General features: G+C 38.9%; 1 protein-coding gene across 2 annotated transcripts; it reads right to left on the reverse strand.

The window, feature by feature from the left end:
• Positions 1-245: 245 nt before the first annotated feature.
• Positions 246-10,571, reverse strand: LOC129725326 (uncharacterized). 2 transcript variants are annotated; one of them, XM_055680994.1, is made up of 7 exons: positions 10,446-10,553; positions 10,219-10,382; positions 7,561-7,980; positions 7,340-7,495; positions 6,317-7,277; positions 3,571-5,732; positions 246-1,944 (listed from the first exon to the last, which is right to left on the reverse strand). In XM_055680994.1, exons 3-7 carry the CDS (start codon positions 7,769-7,771, stop codon positions 1,826-1,828), a joined length of 3,609 nt encoding a protein of 1,202 aa, XP_055536969.1. In that variant the 5' UTR covers positions 7,772-7,980; positions 10,219-10,382; positions 10,446-10,553; the 3' UTR covers positions 246-1,825. The 2 variants fall into 2 exon arrangements, with proteins under 2 accessions (XP_055536969.1, XP_055536970.1); XM_055680995.1 differs by having other exon boundaries at positions 246-3,357; positions 10,219-10,571.
• Between the last annotated feature and the right edge of the window lie 184 nt (positions 10,572-10,755).

A 10,755-nucleotide genomic window follows, 5' to 3' on the forward strand; every position in this document is an offset into this window, starting at 1 on the left:
TTACCCCGCTGATCAATGCTACCCCGTTTTACGGTACTAAAATAACTAGGATATTGGAATAAAGCTGTGAAAATATAGTCACTGCAGTTTCTTTCAAAACTAGAATTTCCCAATCGCCACTCTTATCCAAACCGATGCACCTTTTCAAGTTTGATGTACGTCTCTTTCGTAACTGACGTTCTCCTGCAATGCAAGTTATTAAACCGTTCTTTCACGTTCTATAAACTACAAAACTCCCGGTGCTGTATGTTTTGTAATAGGTATTTATTTGTTTCAGTTTTTACATTTGCTGAAGAATAGTGTTTGATCGATATTCACTGTTGAATTCATTCCTACCGCGCTTAACTATAATACAGGCTTTTTCTTTATTACTGCAGAATAATTGTTTTCATTTATTTAATTTTATTATTCAATTAGTTTCTCTTACCTTATATACTCCATTGTTGTTTATTATTTATAATAGTTCAATGCATATCTTGTTTTAATTATTTAGTTACCACCTTTAAATACAGTTATTTAGGATGCTGCTTTAGTCACGAATAGTTTCAAAACGACTAATGGTTCTTTCTGTGCCGTATTTTAATTTTGTTCAACAAACACAATAGTAGTATATTCAACAAAGTTTAGTTTGAATAGTATGAGATGGTACTTTCCAGAGAGAGAAAAATGGGTACATTAACAAACGCGTTTTCCTGTTTCTTGTGCGGATCTCGAACATATTTACACATAACATATAAGTCTTAAATTTCCCGTTTGTCGGCGGGGGGCGTTTCAGTTACAATTTCTTTTTTTTTTTTTCATTCAAAACTACTGATAATCTTGCAAGGATGTTGTGTCGGCTGCACTCCAAAAATTTGCTAAGCTTAATGGTTTTTCTCACGATAGCTTGCAATTTTTAGTTATGGTTTTCCTACAACAGTATGAACTCATCGGTTTGTCTAGTTTGTTAGAATCTCATCTAATTGTGACATCTTTCTCAAAAATCACATCGTGAACATTTTCGATTTCCAAAAATACTTTCACAAACCAAAATTATACTTGCAATCGATATCACAACGTGAGTATCTGAGAGATTTCTCGTAACATACCAGAACGAAAGTGACAGCTTGATTTTCAACCAAACAATGTTGGGTTAGATTTTAATCATGCTTTTACGTTTTTTCAAGTTTCGTATAACTGGTTAGAATTTGAGTCACAATGGCATTACATTTCTATTAATTTCATTCGTCTGAATTTGGTTGATAGTTATGATTACAAATACATGCGCTTGATATTATTCTATTTTCTTTATTGGAATACAATAGAAAAGTACAGGTTTTTATCTTACAATGTCTCTGTCATAAATTTGAATTATTGAATTGCATGGTTTTAAATTTTTAAGAACTAAGAGAGTTAGATATTACAATACAGGAAATAAATAACATGAAATGAAACAACCGAGAAAAAATAAATTTCTGAAAACTTTGAGATTTGATTATCATTCTTGAATGCATTGAATATTTTGTTCATTGATAGATAATAAAGCGACATGGTAATACCAGCTTTATACAGTTTAAAAATTGTTTCCTAATTGAAAAAGTACATTAACTTTCCCTGCAGTTGACAAATGGAAGTTTCAAGCAAGGTGATTCCGCGGTATTAACGGTACCAACTAAGTCAATGAGTGTATCTCTTTCTCTTACACACTGTTGTTTAGTTTACAATCTAAACTATTTCATGTTACACTTACTGCTTGCAGTTTCACTTTACCACAATTTCATCGTTAAATCCGAAACAAATAACCATCGCCAACGTTTGTCTTGTGCCGCAAGCTCGTGTACCGGAACTATCCACGGCTGTAGGTTCTGATGTTTTGGTCACGCCGTCCGCGAAGATTGGCAACGACACCGTTTCCTTTGGGGGGTAATGCCTTTGACACAAGTACCACCGCTTCGGGTACCGTTCCTGTGGGGTACAAGATACAGACACAGGTACAGGGTGGTTTTGGGTAGGTGGTCAACCATTCAGGATTTTAGTTTTGTGCCCCAGGAGTTTGAACGGCAGTAGATGGTGGAAGGCAAGTGGGTGCACGGAGAAGTGGTTTTTAAAATTTAACTGGAGTTGCGGTTGCCCTGCACACGTATTCATGACGGATGGTAGGCGGTTACAGCAAATGCGGTTCGGTAGAAGGTTGTTTGTGAAATACTCGATGGGTGCTTCATTTATTGTTTACAGTAATCTGGACCCTATTGGATAAAATAGGTTCGAGAATGATTGTTCTCGATACGAAAACGTGCACAAGAGTAGTTTTGGCTAATGTCTCAAAGATATGTTGCCAAATTTTCATATTTTTTTTAAATTATATTATATTGAATGATATTTTTCGTAATAGCATAAGTTTTACTGGACAAAATAGAGTTGCTCATGCCCTAGTAATTTTGTTCATTTATAAAATTCAGATTTAGATATTACTTTCACTGATTTCGTCGTAATAGAATGCCGCATTCCGATATTTAAATATGCGCGCTACTAGGTGCCAATTTCAGCAGCTATTAAAATCGAACTTTTTCACCTTCCAGCTCAATTTTAAAATTTCGATTACAAAGCAAAGCAAAAGCAAAGCCTTGGTGCTACATTCCGATTCGGAACTTGACCTTCTGTTTACTATATACAGACTTCGCAGCCAACCAGCTGGAAAGGCTAAATTTCGGTTACATAAAACCTAAAACTGGAAGAATATTTTGAGCGTGCATAATTTTAGGCAAGTTTTGACTCTTCCACAAGAAAAAAATGGTATAGATTTTTCTGCAAATGGGTCTTTTTATACTAGGTTCCTAAATCAAGGCTGAATGACGTTTAAATAATGGGTTTCGTTACTTGATTCTACTACTAAGAAAAGTCAATGCAAGTGAACCAAATTTACTATTTCGAATGTTTTTACTAAAAAAATTCAAAATGAACCCTTTGCCATTCAACTTCGAATCGCTCTATACTAGTGGTCATGAAAATTTGAACAGTTTATTCTACGGTTTTTCAAAATTATAGAAAAATAAATATTGTAAAGTAATTCAGCGATGAGCAAAAGTTGTACAAAATATGTTTTGTAAACATAATATAAAAAAAATAAACTTATACCCATCAACATTAGCCGAGAACAATATTTTTTTTAACATAATGATAATCAGTCTTTTTTGTGTATCCAATTGATCCAGATCTCACAATAAAAAACGGCATTCGAAAGAACCGAACCTATATCGAACCGCTTTCGCTAGCAAGGCGCGCAAATGCTCCAAACATTATCACCAGAGTAGAATACTAAGAACGCAGGTAGGTGCAGGCGTGCTGGACCAGTCACAGCTTAGACAAGTGAAAACGAGCCTGGAAAAAGAGTAAACCCGTAGCGAGGTTCGAAGAAAAGAAAAAGAAAACGAAAAAAAATTGACTTCGGTTAGAGTCTAAACGAACAAAACAGTCAACCTTGACGGAAATTTGAACACTGATAATGAATGCACCCGGAAAACTAGCAAGTTGATAAACTAAACTAACCGGTACTAAAAATTGCCGGTACTCAATAATGGAACTCTCACTTACCTTTACCTTCTCCGCTTTTTTTTTTTAGTGTTATTGTTTTCCTGGAATTAGCTGGTTTTCGGATTCGTTTTATTTTACACGGGCTGTAATCCATGTCACGTGTGTCATCGTCGTCGAAAAATTCATCGTCATCTCCCGCAAATCTTCGATTTAACCCATTGTTGGTAACGCCGTTGATTGTTGCGACATTATGTACGGAAGAGGAACGTGAGTGAGAAGAGAGGGCCGAACGACTGCTGTTCGAATAAGAGCGAATCTTACGCTTCCGGGAAGACTTGCGTTTTGAAATTGCACCGCTCTGGAGGTATCTAGAGAAGTCAGACCCAGTGCCGCTGCCCGCAGAATGCGAAGAAGTAACCGAAGTGATTGTTTGGCTAGAGCTGCAGGAAGACTCATCCTCTTCTTGACAATAGTCCTCGTCGTGTGAATAACGCTTGCGTGAAGTTCGTTTGGACTTTTTCTGTTCCAGATCGTCGTGATACTTTATACTACGATCGGTTGGTCGTATCCGCTCTCGTAGACCAGATTTGCGTCGCTTTACTAGTCGATACTTTTGCTGCTGCGATGGAACGTCGTGAGAGGAATCGTCCACGTCGCCGTAGTACGGCTTAGTAATGTTGTTGTTATTTCTTGCTATCACAGGAACTTTCGTGCTTGCGCCGGCGTTGGCTTTTGAGTGAGTTTGTTTTAGTTCGGCTGTTTGCTCCAGATCCTTCTTCAGTCTTGGTCGGCCTCGTGGCTTTTTACTACGTATAATGCGGCTATCATATTCGGAACTTTCCTGATCGTTAAAATCACTATCGTGTTGCTCACTGCTTTCAGATTGAAACTGCTTCCGACGACCTTTATACTTTCTACCTATCACTTCATTATCTTCTTCGTTCTCCTCTTCTCCAGCATCGTTAAAATCACTATCACTTTCAATCTTCTGAACATTGTGCTTCGTTTTCCGTGCTGCCTTTTGCGAATTTTGTAGCCTATTTGGAACTATTTTTTTCTTACCATAATTCAGTTCGTCATGGCCATCTTCATCGTCATCTTGTTCTTCTTCTTCTTCGTCATCAACGTCGTCGTTACCAGAGTCGGCTTCCGAAGCATTTGCTTCGGTTTCTGCGTCTTCCTCATCTTCTTCGTCATCCGTAGCAGCCTGTTCTTCGCCATCACTTACTTCTGCTTCTTCCTCGTCTTCTTCTTCATTAACTTGCTTCACACTGTCCTCTTCTTCGCAATCTTCAGTTTCGCCATTCTCTTCTTCTCCTTCTTCATCACTCTGTTCACTTTCTTCACCTGCATCGTCGGGTGGCTCTTTGACTCCACTTCCATAACCATTCGAATGGCCAATATCTCTCAACAATTGCGACTGCCGTTTTCTTAGGATTTCCATCATCGGCTTCGTATAGCCTTTGATATAATCTTCGCTTTCTGTATAGTCCAGTCCTCCACCGGGTGTTCCTAAGTCTCGCTTGTTTTCTAGCTCCCGTATTGCGTATGTCGGATTGCCAGTATAGCTGATAACTACTTCCTCTATCTGGTCTGCCCGTTCAAACTCTTTCTCGGCACGTTCCCTAGCTATCTGATCCGGATCGGTGCTTAGTATTTCAGACCAAGAAAACTTTTTCTCTTTTTTACAGCTTTCCTTGATGGTTACCACCCCATTCTTGGCACCATTCGTGGCTTTACCGTTAGTGGCCGGAGTTCTAGTACTGTCTCGCTTCGAGCGTAAATTTTTTGGCGAGGTAGTCTTATTGTGCAACGTACTCTCCCGATAAGGAAGTACGCCCATCTTCATCAACGATTTCACATGATTGATTTTGTTAGTGATTTCCGCTTCGTCCTGGGCAGTGAGCGGCTCGCTCAGCTTAACAATGTTATCGACGTTTAGTTTGAGGGTTGATTTGTTATTATATCCTAGACGGCGTAGTTCCTGATAGAATAGGTTGCGCAGATAGTCGTAGTTCGGTCGCTCATCGTACGTCAGTCCACCAACATAATGGAGAAATTCTCCCAAGTATTTTGGACAATCTTCGCCGTAAATTAGTTTCAGCATTTCGCGCACATCGGTCATGAAGTACTCCTTCATACGGTGCACCTGTTCTGGCTGATTCAACAGCTTTTCGTCCTTCCAAGGAAGAAAACCGCGACTCCAGAAGATTAGGTTATAGCTAAAAGTATAAAAAACAAACAGTGGAAGATCAATTAGTGTTTGGATTTTGAAATAGGTATGTGGGGGTTATTCTATTTTGTACGATTTTTACGAACTCCAAAACGAATGGTTTGAGGAAACCGAAATTATCTATCATCACATCTGCACGTGCCACACGAATAAACTCTATATATGCCAATGAAATCTAGTAGGGAGTCAGGCATTATATCAATGTTATCAATGAGATAACGTCTCGGATTTAATTTACACATCGCGGGTAAAACCAGTGTCAGATGAGAAAGCTTCTATCAAATATAGAATATTAACATCATTATGATATATGCAAACGTCACGGGGTCTTTTTGGTTACTGTTGCCGAATGTCTTCATCGTCTTAAGTTTCAGAGCGAAGAGAGTTTCAACTCCTAACAGTATAATAATTCTAAATCAACAATGTTTGTTGGAGATAACATTTTGATAAACGCTCGACATGATAAAAAAGCGTAAAATGCGTAAGCATCAAATATGAAGAAACACCGGTATCGGTGAAATTTTAAGATTACTACTTGTTGGACTCTACGATCAAAAGGTATCTGCTACTTACCCTAAGCACTCCAGATCGCTTCGACGAGCATGCGCGCCCATGTGCGCATCTCGTGAGGTGAACTCCAGTGTACCGTCATGGGCACGCCGCTGATCCATGCAGAACGGCCTATGCTGTCCGGTTGAATCGTTGAATTTTGATGCCAGTCCAAAATCAATCAAGTGAATGCGATCCTCCGTCGCTTCTTCTGCGGGAAGTGCACGAGGCCTACCGGGTTTCCTTTTCGTTCCGTTCACTACCTGTGCCGCAGCTGTTCCATTGATGAGAGCCGCCCCGTTGCGACTGATTTGTACATCAATTTGTTTGTAAGTATCGTTTACGTTCTTGGTCGTAATTGTGTAGAAGAAAGATTTACTATTATCGCCATCCTTTCTTCGCTTGCGCTTCTTTTTGCCATTTTTAAGTTCTTCCTCGTCGCTATCGTCTCGATAGACAATATTTTTCAGCGGGCGCAAATAGTGAGATTTTACCATATCTTTGTAGGTTTCAAACTCCGTTACGCCGCCATTGCGGCATGAGCGAACTGGATTAGAGCCGCTGAATTCCACTCCATTTGTGAGAACTTTCTTCATAAGCACGGAAGGCGTAGATGTAAACCCAGTATATCCATTACTTTTGCTAGCATTTTTAGTATTCTTCACTGGGGATTGGTTTTGGTTACTCTCGAAGAGTTTAGTACTCTTCAGATTGGCCAACAGCGAAACAGGAACCTTACCCAGCATAAGATTTTCCGCCTTGATATCTGAATGGACGTAGCCCTTGTCATGTAGATGTTCCAACACGTCCAGTATCTGACAAGCGATAATCGGGACGCTCTTCGGTTCGACACGCTTATTTTTAATCAGTGAATGCAGATCTCGCTGGTAGCGTTTCAAGATCAGAAAGCGGTAACGTTCGTTTTTAAAATAGTGCGACCCGGAGGCTATGTATTCCGGCATACCAGGCGGAATGATGTTGGATTCTGTTTTTCAGGAGGAAAAGTTTAGACACCAATGCAATTTGAAAATTCCTGATGTTACTTACCAGAAGCTTTGGCAGTGTTGAGCAATGCATGAATCTCCACAAATAGTGGCCCATTAGAGTGGGGTTCGATTTTAACAACGTATTTTGCATTTTGACTGGTGACTGGTTTAAATACGTCATCTGAAGCCAGAAATATCTCACCGAAGCTTCCTTTGCCTAGAAAGACAAATTACGTTTACCTTTTAATATAAGAAAACAAATATCTATTTTCAATCACTTACCGATAGGTTTGCCGATGCGCCAGTCTTTTAGTGTTAAATCAGTCAGTATTGTCCCGTCGACGAACTCGCGGGTTAGAGTAAAACTCACATTCAGCGCTGGACTACCGTTGGGTGTTTCCGCGAGCGAGTTCGTGTGTGTGGCGGCAACCTTTTGTCGCTTCTGCGGTGTTTCAAACTGATTTTCGCTATCGGTAGCATGTCTCTTGCCCATTATCTTCCGCACTTGTAACGGTCGAGTAACGTTTGCTGTTATAAGTAGCCACCAGCTATCACTTTCTTTCCGCTGTACGCTTGCGAAAGCAGATTTTTTTGCTCTCTGTCAGCAGCGATGTGGAACGCAAAAATGCAAGTTCGTCACTCAAGACGTATGAGCGTATGTGGAGTTATTAATGTTGACTTACACTGTCGTCGTTGAGATAGCTGTGAAACAAGGTAAACTGTGATTAAGTTGAAATATTCACAATCTGGTTTTTTGTTTTAAAAATTTTAGCTTTTAAACTCATTCCAGATAAACATACAAGACAGAATATTTAACGACAATAGGTTCTTTTTCCAGTTGATACAAATTGTTTTTCAATAAGTTGCTACAGCTACTCATTTACCTCTGAGCCTGCTCTTGTAACATAAGATTAGCAAAAATTTATAGTTTTTCATCTTTCTAGAAATAATCAATTTGTCTAGTGATGCATTAAATGTACATGTTATGTGAACAAGTTTTGTAAGTTTATCTTCTAGAAGAAGACAATCATTCAAAACTGATACGCATTTATTATAGCGTTATTATAGCGATGCGAGTAAAAAATATTTTTTTGCACTTCAGTACAAGTTAATAGTTGCACATGTTAATGAAGTATTCCCTTTTTAAGCCATTTCATTGATAAGTCCAGTTGAAAAACACATCAGCCGCTGTACCGACTATCAGCTGACCCACAATAGTCACAGTAAACTCATGGAACTTTTCAAGGTCATACACCCGATGACCAAGTGAAATCCTATCGTTTCTTCTTATTGCCTCTGGTTGGATCCATCCGCCAACGGAAAAATACGAGTTCGAACCCATGGCTGTCAGGCACGGTATAATAGCATGACGGCCACAAATGCAAACAGAAAATGGTAGCCAAACTAAAACGCACGACATGAAAACAGCCATGCGACCAGCGGTGGAAAATATGCTATCAAGAAGAATGATTTGCCCTCTTCTTTTATACTGTTATGCGTGCAATCCGTCCGTCTACTTGTTCAACCGACGGCGACGGTTGCGTTGGATGGGGTTCTTCTGCTTTAGCCGTTTCGTGCGCAATCTGTACAGCAAAGGATGCAATGTTTACGATACACTTTGTATGGATGTTTTGGGAAGATACCCCCCAATCTGTCAGTTAACTTTTCAATGAATACACGTACACAAACACCCTCAACCGTGCTTGCGAGAGAACACCAACACACTGCTCCTCTGTCAATGATACACGAGTCTGTCAAATTCACTCAACTTTAGCCGTTTCTTTTCTTCGTTTGCTTGCTTTGCTTGACAGTTTTCTGCTTTTCTCGTTCGTACACTGAGAGAAAAGCACTTAAGAGTTTCATAAGTCATAACTTATGAACATGCATAATTTTGATTTCATTAGACACTTATGCATTGCATATCAAGCTTATAAATTATAGTATACTTAAGTAAGTATACTTAAGGATTTTCATATGAACGTTATGCGCATCTCATACGCGTAACTTATGATTTTCATAAACGGCAAAATTGTGAAAATTTCATAGTCATATCTTATAAAATCAAAATGGCAGAGCAGAATTGTTGATTTGTACACCGTCAGATAAGTGTTAGAAGTTTCTGGATAAAGCTAAGCTGAAATTTTCACAGCTGGTGAAAATTGGAGAAAAAACTGTAAGTACCTCTCTTCAAATCCTATAGGTATATGGTCATAATGTCATCTATGTTTATTCTAGCAACTATTAAATTTCGTGATCGTTGAAAGGGACAACGCTGACGACATTCGGCAAGAGGAATCAAAGGCGAACTTGTTTCCCGAATTTTAATCTCCATTTACTTGTACTCTTAACTATATATTTGTAATATTTGCGAGTAAAGAATAAGTAAGAACTAGTGTAAAAGTTTTTTTTTTAACAAAACATGTGACAATCCCTAGTATTATGAATTGCATGGCAGCAATTATAAGCTTTATAGCATTAAACTAATGATATTCATATCAATCTGTTCATGAAATTCATATTGAAACGCTATGATTTTGATATGTCTGTTCTTATAACATGCATACCTACGACCAATAAATTTTATAAGTATGACTTATGAAAATCGTTAGCAGTCGAGAACAAAATTTTCCCTCCAATTCATAAGCCAAACTTATGACTTTTATAAGGAATCCTTGTGGCGCAAAACCATAAGGGGTTCTTATGGAATTCAATAGTTATTTTCTCTGCGTGTACAAGTCCGAGCAGTGGCGTTCGGGTGTGTTCGTGCCACCATGTAATACACTAACACTACTCTGCTCACGCAAATCGATTGAATTCCCTTTACCGAGATTGAATTTTCCTTCGGGAATTCTTGGAATGACTGGGAGCAGAAAATTAACCTAATCAAAAGAAATATCGCGAAATTTCTGGCTTATCACAGCGCTAGCCTTTGGTTCATACCTTAGAATTGTGCCGTAAACCAGATTTGCTTTTTTTCTCCAATCACCAACTTATGTCCGATGCAAGTAACAGCAGCCATTCATGGCTCCTCTTGCTAACTAGCAGACAGACACGGAGTCAGCCAGCTAAAATTGAGAAAGCAATTTTTCACAACACGTTTTCCACTGCAAATACACACCGATTTGATTAAACTTTGTCGTTAATCGATTACACCTTACTAAAACTACCCGTTAACGATATTTATTTGCTGTTTTCCGATGTTTTTGCAACAAAATTTACACTACATTTCACTGCTTTTCAGAATGAACATCGAAGGTGTTTCGTTTTTCAGATGGGACATTTTTTGTTCCTCTTGCGTTTTCTCGTTTTAACCCTCTTTCTGAAGGCGTTAGGAAGTCACCACTCGTAACGCTTTGTATCTCACTCGTGCATATGCGAGTTCATACCGCAGTAAGTGGTGAGTAAAACCTAGGGAAATTTTTTAAATTTCAAACAAAACTGTGCGGCCCTGTGGTCTTGCATTGGGAACAAATTGGG

The sequence above is a fragment of the Wyeomyia smithii genome, chromosome 2 (genome assembly GCF_029784165.1).
Source record: "Wyeomyia smithii strain HCP4-BCI-WySm-NY-G18 chromosome 2, ASM2978416v1, whole genome shotgun sequence".
Lineage (NCBI taxonomy): Eukaryota > Metazoa > Arthropoda > Insecta > Diptera > Culicidae > Wyeomyia > Wyeomyia smithii.

Bases quoted from the DNA above. Each gene is read 5' to 3' on its own strand.
- LOC129725326 (XM_055680994.1), bottom strand. From the start codon at position 7,771: ATGGGCAAGAGACATGCTACCGATAGCGAAAATCAGTTTGAAACACCG. The intron at 7,496-7,560 runs GTAAGTGATTGA...TTGTCTTTCTAG, and splicing joins GCGCATCGGCAAACCTATCG to GCAAAGGAAGCTTCGGTGAG. The intron at 1,945-3,570 runs GTAAGTGAGAGT...TGTACCCCACAG, and splicing joins AAAAAGCGGAGAAGGTAAAG to GAACGGTACCCGAAGCGGTG.